Source organism: Hippopotamus amphibius, chromosome 16 (assembly GCF_030028045.1).
Source record: "Hippopotamus amphibius kiboko isolate mHipAmp2 chromosome 16, mHipAmp2.hap2, whole genome shotgun sequence".
NCBI classification, from domain to species: Eukaryota; Metazoa; Chordata; class Mammalia; order Artiodactyla; family Hippopotamidae; genus Hippopotamus; species Hippopotamus amphibius.
This window is the reverse complement of record NC_080201.1, coordinates 13,616,396-13,642,149: the sequence shown is the minus strand read 5'-3', so window position 1 is coordinate 13,642,149 and position 25,754 is coordinate 13,616,396. Positions and strand designations below refer to the sequence as shown.

Sequence of the window (25,754 nt, the reverse complement as noted above, 5' to 3'; positions counted from 1 at the left end):
GGCATATGATCTTTTTTATGTGTTGTTAGATTTGGTTTGCTAATATTTTGTTGAGAATTTTTGCATGTATATTCATCAAAGATATTAGCCTGTAATTTCCCTTTCTGATATTGTCTCTGTCTGGTTTTGGTATCAGGGTGACAGTGGCTTCAAAGAATGCCTTTGGGAGTGTTCCATCCTCTTCAATTTTTTTGAAAGAGTTTAAGAAGGATTGGTATAAGTTCTTCTTTGTGTGTTTGGTAGAATTCGCCTGTGAAGCCATCTGGTGCTGGTCTTTTGTTTGTAGGGAGTTTTTAAATTATAGATTCTATTTTACCTCTAGTGATTGGTCTGTTCAAATTATCTGTTTCTTTTTGATTCAGTTTTGGTGCACTGTATGTGTCTAGAAACTTGTCCATTTCTTCTAGGTTGTTGGATTTGTTGGTATGTAACTGTTCATAGTACTCCCTTATGGCTTTTTGTATTTCTGCAGTATCAGTTGTCATGTCTCCTTTTTCATTTCTTATTTTGCTTATTTGGGTTGGTTTTCTTTTTTCTTGGTGAGCCTGGCCAGAGGTTTCTCAATTTTGTTTACCCTTTCAAAGAACCAGCCCTTGGTTTTATTTATTTCTTAATTGTTTTTTAAATTTCTATTTTATTTCCTCTCTGATCTTTATTATTTCCTTCTGCTGACTTTTTGCAGGGTATTTTTTTTTTTTAAATAACAGCTCCACATCATTTTTTTTACATTCTATTTTATTTTTGGCTGTGTCAGGTCTTAGTTGTGGCACACGGGATCTTTCATTGCTGTGCATGGCTCTTCATTGTGGCACACGGGCTCCAGAGAATGTGAGCTCTGTTATTGCTGCACGTGGGCTCAGTAGTTGCAGGGCACGGGCTTAGTTGCCACGTGGCATGTGGGATCTTAATTCCTCAACCAGGGATCGAACCCACATCCCCTGCATTGGAAGGTGGATTCTTAACCACCGGACCACCAGGAAAGTTCCATTTGCAGGGAATTTTAAATCGAGAAATTTCACAGTGAAGTTCTGGTTTCTGCCTTCTTTTAAGGAATTAAGAGAATTCCTTCTCTTAAGGGAACCCTGAGGTTTTGTGATCAGATCAGGGTTGAACTGCTGAGTCTGACCTAGCTCTTTGGAGCCTACCACCTCTGTGGGGAGACACTATTTATTGCCAAGTGGCTTAAGGCAATTTTTACAGTGCGGGTTGGAATTCTACCCAGCTCTGCTCTTTATTAGCAGTGGGACCTCAGCAAACTGCTTCATCCAGAGGTCACAGACTGGCAGCCAGGGGCTGTAACCTGCCAGCAGACCTATTTGATTTGACCTGGATCCCAGGGTATTTTATTTTATTATTATATTACCTCTGCACCTTAGATTGATTTTTTCTTTTTTTTTCTTTTTTCTTTTTCTTTTTTAAATACTTATTTATTTTGACTTTACCGGGTCTTAGTTGCAGCATGTGGACTTCCTAGTTGCGGCATGCATGTGGGATGTAGTTCCCCAACCAGGGATCGAACTTAGACCCCTTGCATTGGGAGCACAGCATCTTACCCTCTGGACCACCAGGGAAGTCCCAGGGTATTTAAAATTGAGAAATTTCACAGTGAAGTTTGGGTTTCTGGATTCTCTTCAGGAATGTGAAGATGTGGCTCTGTGGGGCCTACATTCCCACACAGCAGATGAAGGGACCCAGGGGCTCACCCTCTTCCCCCAGCCAGGCCCTGGGCTCCCCCAGTTTGCTTCCTCTGTTGGCAGGTTCTCTAGAGCCTGTCTTACCTCCCTCCAGCCTTCTCACTTGTGTCCTTCTTGGCCCCTGTATGCATTTGAGTTTGTGACCTTGGATATAACCTCTCTGTGCCTCAGTTAATTCATCTTAAAAAGAAAAAATTGCACATTAAAAATGTGCTGAGTGGGCTTCCTAGGTGGCGCAGTGGTTAAGAATCCGCCTGCCAATGCAGAGGACATGGGTTTGATCCCTGCTCCAGGAAGATCCCACATGCCACGGAGCAACTAAGCCCATGTGCCAAAAAAAAAAAAAAAAAAAAAAAATGTGCTGAGTGAAAGAAGCCAGTCACAAAAGGCCATATATTGTATGCTTTCATTTATGTGAAATGCCCAGAATAGGCAAATTCCCAGAGACAGAAAGTAGATTACTAGTTGCCTAGGGCTTAGGGAAGGGCACTGGGGGAAATGGGGAATGACTAATGGGGTAATCTCTGTGGGAAGATGAAAATGTCCTAAAATTGGTTGTGGCCACAGCTGCACAATTTTGTGAACATACTAAAACCCATTGAATTGTACACATGAATTTATGACATGTGAATAATATCTCAATTAAAAAAATAAGAGTGCCTGTAGGCTGTGTTACAGTGTGAGGGCAGCACTCATGAAGTGGTCACAATTATTGTCACGCGAGATCCAAACATACCTCCTGCTTGTCTCGGACTCGTTTCTCCTTCACAGTCTTTCCACTGATTATACCCAGTGGATGCTCAGTATATTTTGTTACTTCACTAACTCTTGGACCTTTTCAAAAGCTCTGGGGCCTTTCCTCAGAGGCAGATGTTCCGCTTTTCCTGTTCAGTTATTGGAGACTAGTGAGCAAGTGGAAACCAGATGACTTAAATACTCAGCAAAGCAGATGGAGGAGATGTTTACGTGCCAGCTCCTCTTTGGGAAATTGCTGCCTGGATATGTCGCCTGATGACAGCATGTTGCATAGAGAACTGGGATGGGTCATTGGACCTGCCAGGGAAAAAGGCAACCTGAAGTCCAGGCTGAAAGTTTTACAGCACAAGAGAAAACACAACCCTGGATTATCTTTCTGTCCTTCTTGAAGCCAGGAGCAAAGCAGGTTCTCAGTCAGCAGTTAGTAAATGAACATGATCTCGTTTGGTGTGTGTAATGTCACCGTTTGTCTGATTCTGACTTTGCACTAATACTGTTACATGAGTATATGCAGTGCAGAACACATTATGTGCATTATTTTATTTGTCTAAAAATAGCACAGAGCCACAGCCAAGTCTAAAGACACAGGAATGTGCGTGCAATGACTGAAACCTCTGCCACCTTCCGGCCAGGCCATTTGGACATCGCCAAATGATCGGAGACTGGGTTAAACAAAATAATGCGTGTAAAGTGCCTGGCTCCCAGCAGGTATCCACAGGTGGGAGCTGTGATGTTTGAAGAGAGGATAGTGTAACATGGAGGATTTCAGACCTGGTGTCAGAAAGACCTGGGTTTCATTTCTGCACCTACCATCCGTAAGCTGTGTGACCTTGTGTGTTTCGTAACATCTCTGAGCCTCAGTTCTCCCCATCTGTAAAATGGGTACTAGAGTACCTAGCTCCATGGCTTATTCTGAGGTTTAAATGAGATGATGCATGTAAAGCATCCAGCACATTACCTGGCATGTAGTAAGTGCTCATCAAATAGTTATATCTCTCCTGCCTTAATGGTAGGAAACCAGCCCTAGACCTTCATTTCAACATCTTAAGCGCGTACCTCATCTGTACGCCCGTGTGTGGTGGAGGAAAGCTTGAGAGATGTCTGAACGCTAGACAGTGGGGAAAACGCATGGAGAAAGCTGCAGTTCGGCTGGGGCCTGAGTTCTGCATAAGGGAAGTACCCTCTGTAATTGGGTGTGTGCACTTTGCAGCTGATGTGGTTTGAGAAGATGGGCGGGAGGAACTGGTGGACAGTTTAGAGGGCCTGGGCGTTGTAGGTGTCAAGGTTCAGATCCTCTGTGACCTCAAGAAAGGGACCTGGTTTCCCCTAAGGCTCTGTTTCAAATCCAAATGATGGGATGATAATTACAGAAGGAGGTTGTGAGGAATAACTGACCCCTGAAATACTTGAGTGTGTTCTTGGAAAGTGGGCAGCTCCCCAGTCCTCGTGTGGCCTGTGGTTGTCCCCGAGCTGCGTTACAGAGGCCAAGGGGTCCAGTGCAGGGCTCTGGTTGTGTTGCTGAGACGTGGCCCCAGGTTCTCCTTGGGTGAGAGACAGTTCCAAACACGACCTGGCCTGTCTGTGGCTCTTCCTCAATCAGGGACAAAGCAGTCGGTGTGGCACTTTGTGAAGTTGAGAGCAGGGTTGAGACCTTGGAATTGGCCAGCATCGGGATTGTGCCTTCTGGGGAGTGGGTGTTCCTACCATCCTGTGACACCTCTGACTGGTTGAGAATGGAGGCTCTGAGCAATCTCTAGTGGGCACTTCGTCAGCCAGGGTTTTTAGAGAAACGAAGCAGAAGCAGATCTCTTCTCTGGGACACTGAACAGTAATGCCTGTGACCCTAATGTCAGCAGTGGTCACAGGGATGTGTGATCGTAAGTTTCTGTGCCAAATACTAACTTCAAAACTAGTTCAGAGCCACCAGCTGTGGCTTACAACGTGGTGATGAAAGAGGAGACGGGCTGTCCTTTTGAAGAGACGCTAGCCTGGAAGTGGGGGAGCCCAGATTTCAAACTTCACTTCCCCTGCTTCCCTTTGTAGTTGCTTTTTCTCTCTGCCTGTCCCCTGTGAAGTAGAGAGACCAGGTCCTGCTGATGGGGGCTATTTGGGGCACTCCCAGGGGGTTGGAGCATCCTTTGCCCCTCAGCAGGCGTGTGTCAGGTCACATCCTGGCATCTGCATCTGTCTCCAGCCACAGCTCTGGGGACCTTGTCCTTCTCAGTGTGCGTTTTGAGATCCTGGTCGTGGTGCCCTTTGCCCCTACTAACTGGAATTGTAAACTAGGGGTTAGGCCCGGGCAAATACAATTCTGATTTACCCAACAGGTTAGGTGTAGATCAGCAGACCACCCCTTGTCAGCAATATGGGAACACAGGGGTTTGCCCGTGTTTCCCTACAACTTGTCCTTCAGCCCTGCCTGCCTGGACAGATGGGTCCCTGGGCGGATGCTTCCTGATTCCTCACCTATAATGTGCAGCACTCTAGACGTGGGGAGAGGGCTGGTGCTCAACAGGCAGAGATTCCTGGCACCAGTCTGTCCTCAGGGACTCTGTCAAGGAGCCGTGGAGCTAGAAACATGAAACACGTGATAAAGAATCCATGCCATTTGATGGTGCAGTGCTGGGCACGGAGTGCGGGGTGGCCGAGTCCTTCAGCATCCAGAGGAGACATGCTCCTTCCTGGATGGTCAGGAAGACCAGGGGGTTGCATTTGAGCTGGACTTTGAAGGCTGGCTAGGATGTGAAAGGGAGCGGGAGCTTTCCCATAGAGTGGATTGGACAGGACGTTTCCAAGGAGTAGAACAGCAGGGCCCAGGCTGGAGGGGAAAGTTGTGCTGGGCTGCTGAGCAGTAAGACTGGAGAGGGCGGCCCTGTCTTGATCGCCCTGAGTGGCAGGTTGCGTGTGGACTTGATTCGTGGGACAGGTCTTCCTGCTGTGGCCCCGGGGGTGACCCACAGGGCCAGGACCAGTGCTCTATGGGCTGATGGTGTTGGTAAGAATACGTTCTCACAGTTTCTCCTCCAGAAAGAACCACTGTTTGTCATTGTCTTGTTCTCCTAAACACTGGTGATATTCTTCCCCCAAGTACAGATAGAGACTTGGGGTCCCAGGCCCTCAGGACTTGAATGGGCCTGTATTTGTAGCGGCCTGGGGTGCCCTGAGTTGTGTCCTGGTAGGATGTGGGGTGGGGGCTTCCAGCTGGTACAGAGCAAACAGGAAAGTTGGGGGGGGGGGTTGCTGAACACAAACATTCCCCTTGCCCCCCTCCCCCCTTCAGGAGACCCTGTTACACTTGCCAGCTGCCCCCCGACGTTAGTGCCCGTTCCTCATGCTCTCCCACCATTCGGTCCCTGTCAGCCTTTGTAGACTGCAGAGTTCCCTAAACACTCTTCACATCCCTACCACCCACCACTGCACATCACGCGTACCTTCCGTGGCTGCTCACAGCTGCCCAGAGCAAAGGCCACTTCCTTTGCCAAGCACGTGCGTGGGCACAGCCTCTCCAGCCCTGTCCTCCATCTCTCCTCCACCTGTGTCCTTAGTTCTGCCAAACCAAGTGCCTCTCTCCTTCCTGTTAGCCGTGTTCATGCTGTTCCCTCTGTCTGGGCTGCCTCATCCTGAACGAACACCTATTCATCCTTCAGAACCCCTCTCGAAAGCTGACCCTCATGAAGCCACACCCAATTTCCTTCCTACAAAAGATGTGGGTCACGCTCTTTCTCGCCTGCCCTCTCCTTACCTTGCACTGTCCTCACCAGATGATTTTCTCTCTTTTGCTCAAAAGTCCTTAAGGCCTCTCGTTTCCCCTCCACAGAATTCTGGCAGAGACCCCCTCGGGCAGGCAGTGCATCCCCTTCGCTGGCTCTCCAGGGGGGAGGAGGGCCCTTTCCGGTGGCTCAGGGACCGTTTGTGACCTGAAACGAGGAGACAGGCGAGGAGGAGGTTCCAGGATGGGCTGTGCTGCTTGCGGGGCTGGGTCTCTGGCTGTCCTGCTGCGCCTCGTGGACGTCGTTACACCCACTCCCGGGGCTGCTGTAACACAGACTGAGCAGAAGCTGGCCTGGCTTCCCCAGGAGCATTGCGGTCAGAGTCCCTGGGCAGGCTGTTCTGGCAGGAGGGGAGGCACAGCTGCTAGCAGTGGCTTTAGTGATCCCCACATCCTGGACTCCTCAAGAACAAGGAGACACAAGATCTAGATCTCTGTGGAATTTAGGAAACGGGTGTGGAAAACTCAAGCTAGGAAAAAGTTACTCTCGGTTTTCAGAGGTTAACACCAAGGCTATGGGCAGTGTGCAATATCAAATCCAGGCTCTTAGGATGATTTAAAAAAAAGGTTTGTTGCTGCTGCTGCATTGGCCGGGAATCGAACCCGGGCCTCCTGCGTGGCAGGCGAGAATTCTACCACTGAACCACCAATGCTCCAGCTGTGAGCAGCTGTGTGAGCACCTCCCTTTAACCCCAGGCCCCAGCCTCCTTGTCTATCTGCTGATGCACAGAATGTAAGGCCAAGCTCGGATGCTGCCACATCAGCACAGCTGCAAGAGCAGAAGTTTAGGTTCCAGGGCAGGAGAGAAGGCAGGAGGCAGAGAGAGAGTGTGTGTGTGTGTGTGTGTGTGTGTGTTTGTGACGTTGATTTGCCTTCAGACGTCAGGACAGAAACTGAAGCTCACATCCTTCCTTCTCAGTAACAGAAAGCCCACTGAGACTGGGGACTTCCTCCTCTCTGAAGTGGGTCCTCCCATCCCACGTTCACATGGTGTGTTGAGCTGTTTTACAGCCCACAGGCTTCACCACAGCTTCCTGCTGGAGACTGGCCAGGGCTGGGAGATGCAGCAGGAGCCCCCTTTTGGGGGAAGGGTCCCCCAGCCAGTAGGGCCTCTGGGGAGACCCCAGCTGCGGCCCACGCTCACTAAGCAGGGCCGTGCGCAGAGATTCACAGCACCGTTGGCTGCTGCAGGCCGGGTGTGGTCGAGGCGCTGGCTCCTGCAGCAGGATCTCTGAGGGAACTTGCCAGGAGGAGGCCAAAAAGCAGCACTGCATTGGCCGGGAATCGAACCCGGGCCTCCCGCGTGGCAGGCGAGAATTCTACCACTGAACCACCAATGCTCCAGCTGCTTTCTTGCACACCTCAGGGCTTTTCTCAAGGGGCTGTGTCTATCAGTAGTCAGCTGACACATCACTGGGCCTCATCTGGCTGGTTTGTCCTGTTTGGGAATCCAGCGGGTTTATTACACTGCTTAGGGAGTGGGCACCTATGGAACTGGCTTCCTCTCGAGGTTCTTGGTTCATCCACAGCCCTCAGCCCCCTGGGGTGGGCTTGGTGGAATCACATCCTATGAAGATCCAAAGCAGGAGGCCCCTCACAGGCCACCTGTGCAGCCCCTTCCTGGAATCCCCGTCCCTGCTCCCACATCCACCAGCTCAGGACTCAGGCCTGTTTGAGTCACCTCTGCTCACAGAATAGATGCCCCCTAAGACTTGATGGATTGAAACTTTATCAAGCCCTGTAAACCCCTTTGAACAACCTTTTTGTAGGAGTGGTCACAGCCTCACAGGACAGAACATTTATTTATTTTAAAATATTTATTTATTTGGCTGTGCTGGGTCTTAGTTGCAGCACACAGGATCTTTGTTGCAGCACACAGGATCTTTGTTGCCACGTGTGGGATCTTTAGTTGTGGCTTGCATGCAGGATCTATGTCCCAGACCAGGGATTGAACCCAGGCCCCTGCATGGGGAGTGAGGAGTCTTAACCACTGGACCAGCAGGGAAGTCCCAGAACATTTACTTTAAACAGTGCTAATTACTAGCAAGTTCCTGACACCAAGCTGGAACCACACAAATTAACTGATATCTTTTGGACTTAACTGTCCTTAAAATTATTTTAGCCTGTTTATGCCATAGGCAAGCAGTGTACCTGCCACGATGGGCACAGAGCAATTAGACAGTGAGTCCAAGGAGCTACTTTAAAAAGTCCATAATCTCTAGATCACCCTCATCACACCTTCCGCTGCTGCACTGGTCCTAGTGCCCCTCATCTGATGATGGGACAGTCTCCCTGTTCCCGGCTTTTTTTTTTTTTATTGGAGTATAATTGCTTTACAGTGTTAGTTTCTGCGGTATAACGAAGCGAATCATCTATATGTATACATCTATCCCCTCCTTCTTGGACTTCCATCCCCGCCCCACCCCATCTAGGTCATTACAGACCACCAAGCTGAGCTCCCTATGCTACACTGCAGGTTCCCACCAGCTCTCTATTTTACACAGGGTAGTGTACTTATGTCAATCTAATCTCCCAATTCATTCCACCCTCCCTTTCCACCTGTGTCCACACGTACCTTCTCTACATTTGCGTCTCTGTTCCTGCCCTTCAGGTAGGTTCATCTGTACCATTTTTCTAGATATGTACCATTTTTCCACATATGTGTTAATATACGATATTTTTTTTCTTTCTTACTTCACTCTGTATGACGGTCTTTAGGTTCATCCACATCTCTACAAATGACCCAATTTCGTTCCTTTTTATGGCTAACACTCCATTGTATATATGTACCACATCTTCTTTATCTGTTCGTCTGTTGATGGACATTTAGGTTTTTTCCATGACCTGGCTATTGTAAATAGTGCTGCAGTGAACACTGGGGTACATGTGTCTTTTTGAATTATGGTTTTCTCAGGGTATATGCCCAGTAGTGGGATTGCTGGGCCATAGGGTAGTTCTATTTTTAGTTTAAGGAACCTCCATACCGTTCTCCATAGTGTCTGTATCAATTTACACTCCCATGAACAGTGCAAGACGGTTCCCTTTTTTCCACACCCTCTGCAGCATTTATCATTTTGATGATGGCCATTCTGACCGGTGTGAGATAATACCTCATTGTAGTTTTGACTTTCATTTCTCTAATAATTAGTGATGTTGAGCATCTTTTCATGTGCCTCTTCACCATCTGTATGTCTTCTTTGGAGAAATGTCTATTTAGGTCTTTTTTGATTGGACTGTTTTTCTGATGTTGAGCTGCATTTTCTCCCATTCTGAGGGCTGTCTTTTCATTTTGTTTCTGGTTTCCTTTGCTGTGCAGAAGCTTTTAGGTTTCATTACTCTGGGAGGTGGGTCAAAAACTATCTTGCTGTGATTTATGTCAGAGTGTTTTTCCTATGTTTTCCCTTAAGTTTTATAGTGCCCAGTCTTACATTTAGGTCTTTAATCCACTTCAAGTTTATTTTTGTGTATGATGTTAGTGTTCTAATTTCATTCTTTTACATGTAGCTGTCTGGTTTTCCCAGCACTTTTTTTTTTTTTTAATTGGCTGCATTGGGTCTTCGTTGCTGCACATGGGCTTTCTCTAGTTGTGGCGGGTGGGGCCCACCCTTCCTTGTGGTGCACGCGCTCCTCAATTGTGGCAGTTTCTCTTGTAGCAGAGCACTGGCTCTAGGAGCACGGGCTTCAGTAGTTGCAGCACACAGGCCCAACAGTTGTGGCACATGGGGGTAGTTGCTCAGCGGCATGTGGGATCTTCCTGTGGCAGGGCTAGAACCTGTGTCCCCTGCATTGGCAGGCAGATTCTTAACCACTGTGCTACCTAGGAAGTCCCCAGCACCACTTATTGAAGAGACTGTCTTTTCTCCATTGTATATTCTTGCCTCCTTTGTCATAGATTAGGTAACCATACGTGCATGAGTTTATCTCTGGGCTTTCTATCCTGTAGCTTGGATCTATATTTCTGTTTTTGTGCCAGTACCATACTGTTTTGATTACTGTAGCTTTGTAGTATAGTATGAAGTTGGGGAGCCTGATTCCTCCAGCTCCATTTTTCTTTTCCAAGATTGCTTTGGCTATTTGGGGTCTTTTGTGTTTCCATACAAGTTGTAAAAGATTTTGTTCTAATTCTGTGAAGAATGCCATTGGTAATTTGACAGGGATTGCATTGAATCTGTAGATTGCTTTGGGTAGTACAGTCATTTTCACAATATTGATTCTTCCAATCCAGGAACATGGTATATCTCTCCATTTGTGTCATCTTTGATTTCTTTCATTGGCGTCTTATAGTTTTCTCCGTACAGGTCTTTTCCCTCCTTAGGTAGGTTTATTCCTAGGTATTTGATTCTTTGTCTCCTTAATTTCTCTTTCTGATTTTTCACTGTTAGTGTATAGGCATGCAAGAGATTTCTGTGCATTAATTTTGTACCCTGCAACCTTAGCAGATTCATTGATTAGTTCTAGTAGTTTTCTGGTGGCATCTTTAGGATTTTTTATGTATAGTATCATGCCATCTTCAAACAGTGACAATTTCACTTCTCCAGTTTGTATTCCTTTTATTTCTTCTGATTGCCATGGCTGGGGCTCCAAAATTATGTTGAATAAGAGTGTTGAGAGTGGACAGCCTTGTCTTGTCCCTGATCTTAGAAGAAATGTTTTCAGTTTTTCACCATTGAGAATGTTTGCTGTGGGTTTGTCATATATGGCCTTGATTATGTTCAGGTAGGTTCCCTCTATGCCCACTTTCTAGAGAGTTTTTACCATAAATGGCTGTGAATTTTGCCAAAAGCTTTTTCTGCATCTAACGAGATCACATGGTTTTTCTTAAAACATTCTTTCACCATCTCTTCACAACCCATGAGCTGTTTCCCTGTTACCCATGATGTGAGATCCATTCTCCCAAATATGAGCTGCCAGGCCAGCTCATCCCAGTTGATTTCCTGCTCTTCTCTGGACCCAAGACAGACTGGGCTAGTTTCCCCTCCTTGCTTTTGCTCACGCATTTCCTCCTGCCTGGAACACCTGTTTCCTTCTCTTAGGATCCCTGCCTCCTCCAAGGTCTGGCTCAATTCCCACTCCCGGGAAGACGTCCCTGACCCCCAGGCCGCAGCTCTCCATCAGTTATCTGGGCCCCTTGTACCCCCACGTGCCCACATGAGGTTTCTCACCACAGAGACCCTGTGAGCTTCTGAAGGACAGAGTGTCTCGGCCTTCATGTCCACTGGGCTCTGAAAAGAGACACTGGTGCCTGACGCAGCCAGGCCCCCCTCTGCTCGTCTCCACTGGGGCAGGGCCTGCCTTGGGAGCATCCCCCCAGGGTGACCACAGGCTCTGCCTTCCTCAGACCCCCGCCACCCCGGTAGCATCGCTCCCCAGGTGGACACCTTGCAGGCATCTCTACACTTCCTGTTCTTTCCCGTATTACATGGGCTCCTAATGCTTTTCTTGTTTAATTTAAAACTGTCCCTCCCTGCTCCTTTCCACTGCCTCAGCCGTATTTCGGGCCCCCCTTCCTGACCCTGATAGATGCGGTGTTCTCCCTTGGGGATATTTCAGTCTCCTGTCACCTCCACCCAGGGTAGCCTCTCCAGGCTGCCACCAGAGGTACGTAATCAAAACATACACATGAATGTGTCACCCCATTGCTGGAAACCTTTCATGGCTCATCTTTTCCTTCAGCTGTCTACAGCTACCCCTTCCACACACCAGACTCCTCACCCTTCCCTAAATACACTGTGTCTTTTCAGGGCCCCCTGACTTTAACCAGACTCTTCCTTGTGCCTGAGGTGCCCTGCCTTCCTTTCTTTACCTGGAAAATGCCTACTAATGGCTGTAAGATCTGACTACATGGCACCTCCCTGTCATCCCAGGGAGATGTACCCGCAGCATTCTTGCTTCTGTGGTGTTGCTTGTGTCGTGTTGCTATGATCATTGCAGTTTTTGGTCCCCGGCACGACATTCATTTGCGTTCTATCAGATTCCCAGAAGTGAGACGGCTCACTGTTCTTCATTCTGTTGTAGACAAAGGGAAACGGAGACCCAGAAAAGGGAAAGAACTGTGACCCAGGCAGCGCCTCCAGTCAGCAGAACTGGGAAAGGCTGCCCTGAGACACCTGACTCCCGATTCCTCTTTCTAAACAGGTCATCTTACCCCCTCCCCGCCCAGCCAGCAGCAGCAGGAGCACCCTGATCCCACTGGTCCTGCAGCCCCTCTCTTCTCTCTCTCCAGGCTGGACCAGGAATTCGTGGCCCAGAACAACACCGTGCAGATCAAGCATGTGATCCAGACCCTGTCTGAGGAGTTTGCCCTGTCTCGGCACCCCCACAGCCGGAAAGGGGGCCTCATCAGCCTGGCCGCCTGCTCCATCGCACTAGGCAAGGTGGGCCTTTCTCCTGGAGGGACACATTCACCAGTCATGGCCTTGACTCTGACCCCTGAGTCCCAGCAGGGTGCTACAGACCTGTGTTTTCTTTGCAGCCATTTTCTCCACATCTCAGATCGGCAAGGCTGGCTCTGTGGCCTTGCACCCTGCTTCTTAATGCTCTTCCTAATTTTAAAATAATATTTTCTCATTTACATACAGTTAATGAAATAGTATACAGCTCTATGATGAGTGTGTAGAGTTATGTCACCAGCAGAATCAAAATACAGAACCATTCTATCACCCCTAATGTCCCCTCATGCTGACCCCACTCGGCCCCCAATGACAGGGGCAGTTTATGCTAAGCTTATCATGGCATTTGATCCAGACCACAGAGATGTTAGGTTTTGCTTTTTGATTAGTTCTCTTGACCTTGATTCCTACTTCAGTGCATCATTTTCTCTTGTCCTTCGGCCTGTATGAGGAGGGATGCTCTGCAGGCCTCTCCTGCCTGACTCAGGCTCTGCCATCCTCCTCTGTGGCCACCTGACCCCTGGAGCCAGCCCAGGCCAAGGATTCAGGCAGGTCAGGCAGCCCCGCCCCCGGCAGCTCACATGCCTTTGACCCACAGGACATCATGATGGAGAGCAACAAGTTCGACCTGGTGGGCTTCATCCCCTTGTTGCGGGAGAGGATTTACTCCAACAACCAGTATGCCCGGCAGTTCATCATCTCCTGGGTGAGACCCGGCCCCTCAACGTTCTTTCTCCAGCCGTAATGAGCCTCTAGTTGAGTGAAGTCTGCTCTCTGGCTCACCTGGGCACTTCCTGTAGCTGCAGAGACACCTCATTGTTATCCCTCTAGGAGCCAATGACACCAGATAATCTGAAAACATATTTATTCAGCTCTGCCCCCAAACCCCGTTGTCTTTGCAGAGGATGTGGTTCCTTGTCTCTGGAAACACCCAAATTTGAACCCAACTGTGCTCTTTCCAGCTGTCACATCTCTTCTAGCATTGCCTGCCTTTCCCATGGGTTCCCTTCCTGCACCCTCCCCCCTGCCCTGCCATCTGAACCACCTTGGGGTTCAATTAACGTTCCCCTGCACATTGAACAAAAACAACAGCTGCTAGCACCCCCTCCCCCAAGGAACACCCACAGTGCTGTGAAAAGCTGCCTCAGCAGGGCCCCTTCCCACTGGCCAGCCTGGAGGATGGGCGAGGAGATGCAGGTTCTCGAGCTGGTGACTTTCCCTGATGGTTTCCTCCCCTGGGTCAGATCCTGGTTCTGGAGTCGGTGCCAGACATTAACCTGCTGGATTATTTGCCGGAGATCCTGGATGGACTGTTCCAGATCCTGGGCGACAATGGCAAAGAGATTCGGAAAATGTGAGTGGAGGAGGGGAAGGGCAGGCAGCTGCAGAGGCCCCTTGGTGCATACACGTACCCCATACCCAACAGACAGGCGGCAGGAGAACACAAAATTTACCCTCCTTTCCCTGGCTCGTGTGCTTCCTGCTTTGAGGAGCTAAGAGCTCATCCACCCCCAGCTTCTGAAAAATGTCCCTCTGACAGGTGTATCCCATCCAAGCAGAGCAGAAATGGCGCTGGTGGAGGCTCCTCTCACCCTGGCTGGCATGTGCTATTTCCCTTCTCCTTTGCTCACTGTAGGTGTGAGGTGGTCCCTGGAGAATTTTTGAAGGAAATTAAGAAGAACCCTTCCGGCGTTAAGTTTGCTGAGATGGCCAACATCCTGGTGATCCACTGCCAGACCGCGGGTGAGTGTGTGAAGACCCCATCCACCACCTCCTCCTCAGAAGCACCTTTCTCTCTCCCCATCTCAGAGAAAGTCCTGCTGGGAGTGTGAATCTGTGTGACAATGGGTCCTGGAGCAGTGGGTCCTTGAGGGAGAGACTCCAATTCTCTAAAAAAATGTATAACTAACCAATTCAGATAAAAAATGGGGGACCTCACTGTATATTCTAATTCACTATTTAGCAACCCATAGTAATTACTAACAGTGTTCTGCTTGTGGCATAACTTTTAATTGTATAAATAATATAATGCTTGTGTACATAATTTAGAAAAACAGTTACCAAAATAAAATACAGTCCCACAACTTAGGAAAAAGTGTTTCTTATAGATGAAAACTACAAAACACTGAAAAATTAGAGAATACCAACATAAATGTAAAGCTATCTCACATTTATGGATTAGGTGACTTAAGATAACAGTAGTCCCCAAACTGATCTATATATTCTATTCAATACATATCAAATAACAGCTGCATTTTTTTCAGAAATGTTTCAGATCCTAAAATTCATATGGAAATGCAAAGGACCCAGAATAGCCAAACTGCCTTTCAAAAGAAGAAAAAAATTGGAAAATTCATACCTCCCAATTTCAAAACTTACTACAAAGCTACAGTAATAGATGTATAGATCAAATAGAACTTAGAATCCATAAGTAAACCTTTACATTTATGGTCAACTGATTCTTTTTCTTAAAAGGTGCCAAAGCAATTCAATGGGGGATATTGGTCTTTTCAACAAATAGTGCTGAAACAACTGGGTATCCGCATACAGAAGAATGAAGTTGGACCCCTTCCTGACACCATGCACACACAAAGAAAATCTCCAAATAGATCACAGGCCTAAATGTAAGTACTATATTTAAAACTATATAATTCTATTTAGGAGTAAATCTTTATAACCTTAGGTTGAGTGATGGCTTCTAAAATATGACAGCAAAAGCACATGGGACAAAAGGAAAAAAACAGATATTTGGGGATTCATCAAAATTAAAAAAATTTATACTTCAAAAAATACCATCAAGGGACTTCCCTGGTGGTCCAGTGGTCTTTAAGGCGCTGTGCTTCCATGCATGGGGTGTGGGTTCGATCCCTGGTCTGGGAACTAAGATCCCGCATGCCATGCTGCAGGGCCAAAAAATAGAAGGAAAAAAAAAATACACTATCAAGAAAGTGAAAAGACAATTCCACAAAAGGGAAGAGAATATTTGTAAGTCATACATCTGATATGGGACTTGTATCTAGAATATATAAAGAACTCTCATAACTTGAATAAACTCAGTTTTAAAAAATGAGATCTGAATAAACATTTCTCCAAAGATGTACACATGGCCAAAAAGTGCATAAAAAGATGCTCAACATCCTTAGCCATCATGGAAATGCAAATCAAAAACACTAGGCGACGGCTTCCTAGGGGGCGCAGTGGTTAAGAATCCGGCTGCCAGCACTATTTACAATAGCCAGGACATGGAAGCAACCTAAATGTCCATCAACAGATGAATGGATAAAAAAGATGTGGTACATATATACAATGGAATATTACTCAGCTGTAAAAAGCAATGAAACTGGGACATTTGTAGAGACATGGATGGACCGAGAGACTGTCATACAGAGTGAAGTGAGTCAGAAAGAGAAAAACAAATATCGTATATTAACACATATATGCGGACTACAGAAAAATGGTACAGATCAACTGGTATGCAAGGCAGAAATAGAGACACAGATGTAGAGAACAAACATAGGGACACCAAGTGGGGAAAGAGGGGAGGGTTGGAGGGGAATGAATTGGGAGATTGGGATACCAAATTGTACGCTTTAAATATAGGCAGTTTATTGTTAAAAAAAAAAAAAAGAATCTGGCTGCCAATGCAGGGGACACAGGTTCAATCCCTGCTCCAGGAAGATTCCCACATGCCGCAGAGCAACTGAGCCCGTGCACCACAACTATTGAGCCCGTGCACCACAACTATTGAGCCCATGCACCGCAACTACTGAAGCCCACGCGCCTAGAGCCCATCCGTGCTCCGCAACAAGAGAAGACACGACAATGAGGAGCCCATGCACCACAACAAAAAGTAGCCCCCGCTTGCCGCAACTAGAGAAAGCCCGCGTGCAGCAACGAAGACCCAACATAGCCAATAAATTAAAAAAAACACATTAGGAGATACCACTTTACATGCATTAGTATTAGTATCAATGGCAAGTATCAAATAAAATAGAAAGGAAAATAACGTGTTGGCAAGAACGTGGGGTAATTAGAAAACTTATACACTGCTGGTGGGAATGTAAAATGGGACAGCTGCTTTGGAAAACAGTCTGGCAGTTCCTCAAAAAACGTTTGACCCAGCAACTCCACCCCTAGTTATATATCCAGGAGAAATGACAACATATGTCCACACAAAACCTTTTACGTGAGTGTTCATAACAGCATTATTCATAATAGCCAAAGAGGAGAAACCACCCAGACGCCTATCAGTCGGTGAGTGGATGAGTAAAGTCTGATGTGCACATGTAATTAGATGTCATTTTACATTTAGTCCTGTGAAGGACCTGATCAGATTGGTTTCTTATAAAGATTTCCTAGTAGTATCAAAGATGCCTGAACTAAGGCAGTAATAGGTGTGATAGGAAAGATGGGACAAATTTGAGAGATGTTGTCCAGAATTAATGGGACTCAGCAAGTCATGGAAAAGAAAAGGGAAAGAGAGGAGTCATAGCAATCTCCTACTTCTGAGGACTCCACTCAGGCAATGTCACCAGAGAGTAAAAGCTCCCAAACTGTACCATATCAAAAGTTATTAAACTTTCAGAAACTCTCTCATGGAATACACTACAGAACCAGACTTCCTGGATTCAAATCCAACTTCTCCATTTCCTGTGTTGCCTTGGGCAAGTTACTTTACATTTACAGGCCTGGTTTCCCATCTGTATAGTGAAGATAATATTACCTATTCATAGAGCTGTGTGGATTAGATAGTCAATACATTAATGTATATATAGACACATACATATTCCAGATATATGCAAGTGTTCCATTAGTATTAGTTCCTCTTATTAAGTCCCTACCTTATCCATGTGCAGCAAGCCTATCTCTTTACTATGACTTCTAATATTTGCACAGCACCCAGCATTAACTGATGTAGCTTATACCCTGTGAATACCTGACAGGCAGAAAAGTCTCAAGTTGTAGCATGGTGAATTTGCTGGCCTATTCACCAATACTAGCTAGCAAATATTAATGACTCCATTGTAAAAATAGATTCAGACTTGTGACTTGAAGGTTAGAGGCTCACTACACCAAGTCCACTTCCCTTGACTAGTACTCCTCTTCCACATAATATGTGTTTACTGTAATGACTAACTGCCTTTCACAGAAATTGTCAATATTCTGCATACACAGCATCTAGAAGGATTAAGCAGAATACTAGGGAGTTAAAAGATACAGTTAAGTGAAAATTAAGAAGGAAATAGAAAGATGTGTTCTAAATCTCTAGAAAAGAGTTTTATTACACTTTCATTCTTTTCCCCCCATTTTTGTTAGACTGATATTAGAGTTCTGTCCTTTAACCGTCAAATGGCTTTCCAGCCTACAAGTAATCTTTCTCCACAGAGGAGTCTTTTAAAAGTTATAAAATATCCCAAATATTTTCTTTTTCCCACATATGAGAACATTAGAACACTGACATTTTAATCTGTTCTGTACAAAAATGGTTGTGTCAACATAGCGCTCCCAGCTATAGCACTGAAAAAAGCAAGTTTAAAGACAGAAGAAGCCGCATGTGGAGCCTAAGCCACTGAGACACAGTGAAGAGTGTCATCTTCAGAGTCAGCTCTCTATGAACAAATCTCTCTGTCAGTGTCAGAAGGGAAAAAAAGACATAGCAAGGTAAAGGTGTAGCTGTATACCACAGGGAACTCTGCTCAATATTCTGTAATAACCAAATGGGAAAAGAATTTGAAAAATAGATACATGCATATATGTATAACTGAATCAGTTTGCTGTACACCTGAAACTAACACAACATTGTTAATCAACTATACTCCAATATAAAATAAAAATTAAAAACAGCTGAATGGATAAAGAAGATGTGTGTGTGTGTGTGTGTGTATACACACACACAACAGAGTACTACTAAGCTGTAAAAAAGAGTGAAAATTTGCCATTTACAGCAACATGGGTGGACCTGGAGGGTATTACACTAAGTGAAATAAGTCAGAGGAAGACAAATACTGTATGACATCACTTATATGTGGCATCTGAAAAATACAACAAACTAGTGAATATAACAAAAACAGACTCACAGAGAGCAAACAAGTGGTTGGGGCAGGGTGGGGGGGCAAGATAGGGGTAGGGGATTAAGAGGTACAAACTATCAGGTATAAAACAAGTTACAAGGATATATTTTACAACACATGGAGTATAGCCAGTATTTTATAATAACTATAAATGGAGCATAACCTTTAAAAATTGTGAATCGTGTTGTACACCTGTAACATAACATCAACTATACTTCAATTAAAAAATTAAGAAAAAAAGCAGATAAAAACACAGACTTTCTGGGCAATTGTGGGGTTTTTTCTAATGCTTATTAGAAAATTCAAAAGAATCTTTAACAATAAGACAGTGTTATAAGACTTTGGGTGCTTAAATCTCTTACTGGTTTATAGAAGTCATAAAAGAGAGGCCACCATTTTTCACTAGCTATAACACAAAACAGCATTTTGTAATTGTCATTTTACATATTTATATAAACACAAAACTTAGTGTTTAAGCTTTCAGAAATTGTGATGAGAGAAATTCTTTTAAGCCAACAAACTGAACTGCGAAGCTTAAAGAAAGGTAGAAAACAACTCAGTTATTCAACCAATATTTATTAAGCACCCACCTCATGCAAAGCCTCTTGGGAAATACAAATAGGACCGAGATGCAGGTGCTGCCTGCCTGGGGCTTGCTGTATAGAAAATAACTGTTTCTGACCTTCCATTTGCAAAAATTGGCAGTGTTCCACGGGCTCTGTAAATTTAAAATGCTCTGTAGGGCGTTTCAAATTGGTTTGTATTCTAAAAGTAATGGACATGACAATAATATAAAGCATGGTAAAAAATGTATCCCTTAAATTTTCTCCCTGTTTTCCATTAAAAGTTTAGCTTCTCTAAAGACTGTGATCATGTTGATAAACTGTGTGCATATTGCCTAGGAATGAAAAAACAAAGAAGTAAAGGTGTGATGCTATAAAGGAAAAACATGGTGGTAGCAAATGTCAGTATTCAGACTAAGAACTAAAAATTAGTATTTGTGTAGTACTTCCTTCCAGAGTCTGAACAGTATCCCTAACATCATAAAACATCTTTGGATATAAATAGATACCTGTTAACCACATATATGTTTAAAAAGATAGAGCTGAAGCACAAAAAGGGAAAGCAGCTTAGCCAGATCACAAGGTAGTGGTTTAGCAAAAACAAATAATACTTTTACTGGGTTTATTCCAGAATATTGGTTATACTCCTTCCTCAAATTCTAATTTGAAGACAAAAAGTACCATTACCAGAGTACTATTTTCCAAAGTTCAGCACAGCTCTAACTACATCCTAACAGTGGTGTCTCTCCTGTCCTTCTGCCAGGGCACCTACCATTAGAGAGGCAGGACAGCACAGTGAAAAGAAAACAGGGCAGATGGGCTCAGCTGCCAACCTCAGCTCTACCACTTCCCAGCTCAGTAACTTTTGGGCAAGTTACCTACTTGAGAGTCTTTTTCCTCATCTATAAAACAGGGATGATAGCAACTACTCAGTAGTGTTATGGTGAGGCTTTGATGGGATAATATATGTAAAGTACCCAGTTCATTTCTTGGCACATACAGTTGATGCTCCATAAATAATATTTTTATTAACTATTGATTTTTATAACTGACTACTTGCTGATTGTATGTCATCACACTCTCCAGACTGTATATTTCTTATGACTACAACTTCTCTTTCTACCTGTAATATAGCCTAACTCACCTGAATGGGAATGTTTGGTATTAGGTGTAAGTACCTACCGGTCTGCTCATACATATATAACTTGGTTTTTCTACAGCACAGTATTACAAAATGGTTCTTAGTGTGGGCTCAGTGTCAACACTGCCCGCTGTAACTGATGACATTTCAATCCTGGCACTGATACTTAATAGCGTACAACTTTTGGCAAGTTACTTAACTTACCTGTGTCTCAAACTCCCTTATTTGTAAAATGGAGATGTAAAAATATTTTATATTTATAGGGCTGCTGTGAAGATTAAATACATTAAATATACATAAAACTATTAGAATAATGCCTGGTCCAAATGTGAACTCAAAAAATATTTGCTATTACCTGATAAATATATATGCACAATGAATATTATTTTATATTTATTGTAATAATATTAAATATTCCTCAGAATTTATATGATATAAAGTTGTAGGAAGATGGAGCAGGATAAATACTATGATAGGAAGAATAGGAACATGTATAAAGGGAAAATACTGACAAATATAAGAAAGTAAGTAAATAAGAATTAATACAGAGAAAGAATCCAGGCTTTACAGAGGGCACCAAATGAGTTGATGTAATCCAGTGGAAAAGAATACAACAAACAGAAATGCCATATTTTAACTGTATTAGGGACAGCATCACGGAGAAGACAGGAGGAAGATTCAGAGAGATGACAAAGGAAATACATGTTATTCAAAAACAGAAAAAGAAATGACCAAAGGTATGAGAGGAATACTGAAGGCCCATTTGGAGGCCCATAAACAGACTGCCCACAACTGAGGGCTCATGTAGGAGAATACCTAATACAGTGCTTTGAATTCCCTTCTCCCAGAGCTTCGCATGGACACAGACGATGCTCATTAAATATCTACGTAAAAGACATAATGAATTCCAACTGCAGCCAGTCTAAAATGCTAGATTAAGCAGAGCTTCCCAATAAGTACACCAAGGCATACTGCTGTGCCCAAATTAGGTGGCAGCTGTGCTGAGAGGGTGATTCGGCCCTTAGAATCCAAAACCTCCAGTCATAAGATGGCTTGCTTCCTACCCCAGTGTACCACACAAATACCATCATTTTCTAAGTGTACCATGTCATAGAAAGTTGGAAAACACTGAGTTTAAAACATGGCTATTAGGCAGTACGCAATGGGACGAAGATGATGAAGAAGACCACATAGAAGAGGATATACTGTACAGCAGTCACTGCCTAGTTTGGTGGTAACTGTGGAAGATCAAGAGGGAAAAGACAAGAAGCAAAAAGAGCCATTCAAAGACTGCTGTAATAGGCAAGGTGCAAAAAATACAGGCCTAAATCAGGGCAGCAACAAAAGAGATGAATTCAAAACAGGTTGTGAAAGCGTAAGTGCTTAGAACCCAGTTTAGTTCAGTTCAGTAAACACTTATTCCTGCCTATTACATGTCAGCCACTTGCTGGGCATTGGGGATTTAAACTGAAGAAATAATTTCAGTCATTAGGGGTTTTTTTTTTAATTGTAGAAACAGAATTCCCGGTCATCCTTAATGCATTCTATTTCACCTTAGCTCTAAGAAGAAAGGAAATATTAAAAGGTATTACATGTTGCACTATAAACCAAAGGTGGTTTTAACTTACTCAAAGTTTCCAAAAGTAAGCCTTTTTCAGTTAAAAGGGCTATGAACAGAGTCCTGTGGAATAGTCACCTAAATACAACAGCTGTACCAATAGTTCTTAATATATTTGTATGTGAGCAAGTGTTAGAATGCATGATGCTCTTGGCAAATTCCCTCCAGCCTTTAAGAGAAGATAGTAACAGCTATCATTTATTAGGGGCTCACTATTTATTAACCATTGTGCCGTTTTATATATATTATCTCATTTTATCCTCCAAACATCCCCAAAGGGTAGGTATTATTCTCACTTTGTTCATAAAAACCAAGGCTTAGGATATTAAATCACCTGGCCAAGGTTACCCAGCTAGTAAAATGGCAGAGCCAGAATTTAACCTAACTCTGAGTCAGGCCCACCTAACTTTTAAGTCTATGTTCTTATTAAATGCATTTTAATAAATAAGTCATTCAAGAAAGGGTTTTGAGGAAGACACCTGAGATACAAAGAAAAAAGAGCCACTGAGGCAAACAAGGGCAAGGCCCACCCATACACTGTTCTAGGAGAAACTGTGCTTGCCCCAAGGCTCACTGACTAGATCCATATTACAAGAAATCTAGACGTCTGTGTTTTAGTTTTCATTGCTGCTGTAACCAATTAACCACAAATTCAGTGGCTTAAAACAACATAAATTTACTGTTGTACAGTTTTACACATCAGAAGTCTGACATGAGTCTCAATGGTCTAAGATCAAGGTGTCAGCAGGGCTGTATTCTATTCTGAAAACTCTAGAGGAGAATCTGCTTCCTTGCCTCCTTCCAGCTGCTAGAGGCCACCAGCATTCCTTGGCACATGGCCCCTCGCCACCATCTTCAAAGCCAGCAATGGTAGGTTGAGCTCTTCCCATACTGCCATTTTTGTTCTTCCATAATCCCATCACCCTTTCACCACAAAAAGGTTCTCCATTTATAAGGAAACAGGTGATTAGATTAGACACTCTTAGATAATCCACCATAACCTCCCCATCTCAAGGACTTTAACTAAATCACATCTGCAAAGTTCTCTCTGCTGTGTAAGGTAACAGGTTGTAGGATTAGGACACAGGTATCTATGGGGGTCGGTGGGGGGCATTATTCTGCCTACCACAGTCTAAGAGTGGTGCCACTCAATGTTTGAACCGTGTAACCACCCTCCTTATTCTGGTTCCATATGTGCCAGGCAACTTACTGACAACACTTTAGCTTGCCCTATAGCTTACTTATAGGAAGACAATGTGCTGTTCGGGGGACGGATACAGTGCCCCGTGCCCTGGGCAAATACACTTTACATTATATTTACTAATTTGTTTTCCGAGTTATACATTAGTATCTTGTGAGTGCTGTCAGAATGAGTCAGAATCTCTCCCAATCTCTTCCAGAATCTAATCCAAAAACTGTAGGACTCAGACAAAATCAACATTCTGAATCTTAAAGTTAAGGCTCAGGGTTAGGGGTTGGGGTGGGGAGTATATTTAATAGGTCTTTATGATAAAAAAAAAAAAAACTTGAAAATCATGTTTAAGAAGCTGTATATAATGAGATATATCTAATAATGCAGTTATATGTCAATATCTTTGATTTACAAGACATATCAACAAAGATTACAGTTTTCTGATTGTACCTGTGTGATGTGAGGGACTTCCCTGCTGGCGCAGTGGTTAAGAATCCACCTGCCAATGCAGGGGACACTGGTTCTATCCCCAGGCCAGGAAGATCCCACATGCCACGGAGCAACTAAGCCCGAGAGCCACAATGACCAAGCCCAAGTGTCACAACTGCTGAAGCCCACGCACCTAGAGTCCATGCTCCACAAGAGAAGCCACTGCACTAAGAAGCCTGCACACCACAATGAAGAGCGGCCCCCACTCTCCACAACTAGAGAAAGTCCGCCTGCAGCAACAGAGACCCAACACAGCCAATAAATAAATAAATTTATAAAAGAAAAAAAAAATTTTTAAGTAGTTTTAAGTAGACTGTCCTTGGAAGGCAGCAGAGAATTTCAAATCAACAGCTTGTAAAACTTGGATCACATAGACTAGTAGTTGCCGAGGGCTGGGGTGTCGGAGGAGAAGAGTGACTGCTAATGAACGTGGGGCTTCCTTTTGGGAAAGTAAAAAATGTTCTAAAATTGATTGTAGTGATAGTTGCACAACTCTGAATAACAAAATAATCATTGCACTGTACATTTTAAATGAGTGAATTTATGGTATTGAATTATATCTCAATAAAGTTGTTAAAAGAAAAGTGGGTCACAAAGAGAAGGCAATGAGAGGAGGATCTGATTAAATACTTAGGTAAAGTGGGGCAGGGGAGGGCATCCATGCAATTTATGATCTTAATGAGGATCCTTCCTTCATATCTACTACTTTGCTCCTTGTTCTTTAGCTTTTCTCTCCTTGGATATGTCACAACTTCCCACCTCTTTCTTGTTTTTTAGTTTACTAATCAATTAATATACACATACAACACATACAACAAATTTATTCCGTAAATTATAATATAGAATGTGATTCCAATGTTAACTCCCACTGCTCTTTACTAAGGAGGAAGTATGGATGAAGGGAACATTCCCATCCTGATCCTGTTTTAGATGCTCATGTTTTGTCACCCTTATTCTGTATTGTGTGCTGGTTCTCTGTCCTAAATCATCCCATATGCCGCAAGAGCCTATGTAGATTCGTGCCTCCTTGCATCAAGATTCTCATTTAAATTCAAAGAATTTTTGTTCTGTTTTATAGCTATAACTATTACAATGCCCAATAGTGACTCCCCTCATCTGTACAGTGTTATTGAATGAGCTCTCTGCACTTCTTCTCACCTGCATCCTCTTTCTCTAGAGCATTGATATCCCCTTTATCCAAATACCACAGCAGAGGAAAAATTGCTTGTCAGAGGTCATTAGGTAGTTATGCTTACAAATTAGAAGTCCAGGCAAGGTTTGGCTTGAAGCGTTCCTGTAGCTGATATGAAAATAATCAACTGAAGAGCCCCGAATGCCCCCTTTAAATAAGTGATCAAGCCATTTCAAAGAAAACACTTCCCTGAAACTGATACATTAAAGCAGTTTAGTTAAATTAATAAAATATCATTATCTGAGCCCATAAACAGAGGTTCCTTCAACCTTGAGATGAAATACTTCCCTTATAAGAGCTTGGACAAAATGATTACTTTTCTACATGAGAATTATAAGAGATCACTGTCCATTCTCAGAGTAACAGAAATAACTGAGATTGCAACCCTAATCCTTGGGTATAACTGCGCTCATATACCGGCTTAGCCACTGAACCACAAGTCCATCACCCTGTCATATGATTCCATGCAATACAATTTATTCCTATATCATGGTATGCCTCGTTGTATATACAGAACCTGATCATCCAAGAAGAAAAGATCAATATACACAATCCACACTATAGGGTGCAGTATTACATAATTTCTTTCCTCTTAGATATGAACAACTGAGGCCTGTGTGCTGAAGCAGAGCCCTGTCAGAGGGAGGCAAGCAGCAGAAAAGTCCAAATAAGGCAGAGGGGCATGTTGTGTAGGCGCCATAGCTTTTCCTCTGCAGTGGCCAAGGGAGAACAGTGATGTAACTTTGTGTTGTAAAAAGACCAGTCAGACTGCTGCGTTGAAGAGGCTACAGAGACAAGGGGAGCAGCAAACACTATTTCAGTATCCAGGTTTTCTTCATATTATAAATAAAATACATGGGAGATGGATGAAGATGGAGGA

General features: G+C 44.1%; 1 protein-coding gene and 2 non-coding genes across 16 annotated transcripts in view; 1 reads left to right on the top strand and 2 right to left on the bottom strand.

The window, feature by feature from the left end:
* The window catches only part of LOC130838462 (protein VAC14 homolog), an 84,370-nt gene that overhangs the window by 6,377 nt on the left and 52,239 nt on the right, over window positions 1–25,754 (top strand). For 6 of the 14 annotated variants that reach the window (XR_009049673.1, XM_057711565.1, XM_057711563.1 and 3 more), the window contains exons 2-6: window positions 12,443–12,593; window positions 13,207–13,314; window positions 13,853–13,962; window positions 14,245–14,351; window positions 15,130–15,232. Coding sequence is in view for 7 of the 14 variants with exons in the window: in XM_057711565.1 (XP_057567548.1) it covers window positions 13,213–13,314; window positions 13,853–13,962; window positions 14,245–14,351; window positions 15,130–15,230 (420 nt within the window). In the remaining 7 variants the exon portion in view is untranslated. Of the gene's footprint in view, window positions 1–12,442; window positions 12,594–13,206; window positions 13,315–13,852; window positions 13,963–14,244; window positions 14,352–15,083; window positions 15,233–23,704; window positions 24,912–25,754 lie in introns of those variants that run through there. The other 8 variants (XR_009049674.1, XR_009049675.1, XR_009049678.1 and 5 more) reach the window with 4 other exon arrangements.
* Window positions 6,802–6,872, bottom strand: TRNAG-GCC (transfer RNA glycine (anticodon GCC)). Its single transcript has one exon. It is a non-coding gene; the product is annotated as a tRNA-Gly (tRNA).
* On the bottom strand, window positions 7,489–7,559 carry TRNAG-GCC (transfer RNA glycine (anticodon GCC)). Its single transcript has one exon. It is a non-coding gene; the product is annotated as a tRNA-Gly (tRNA).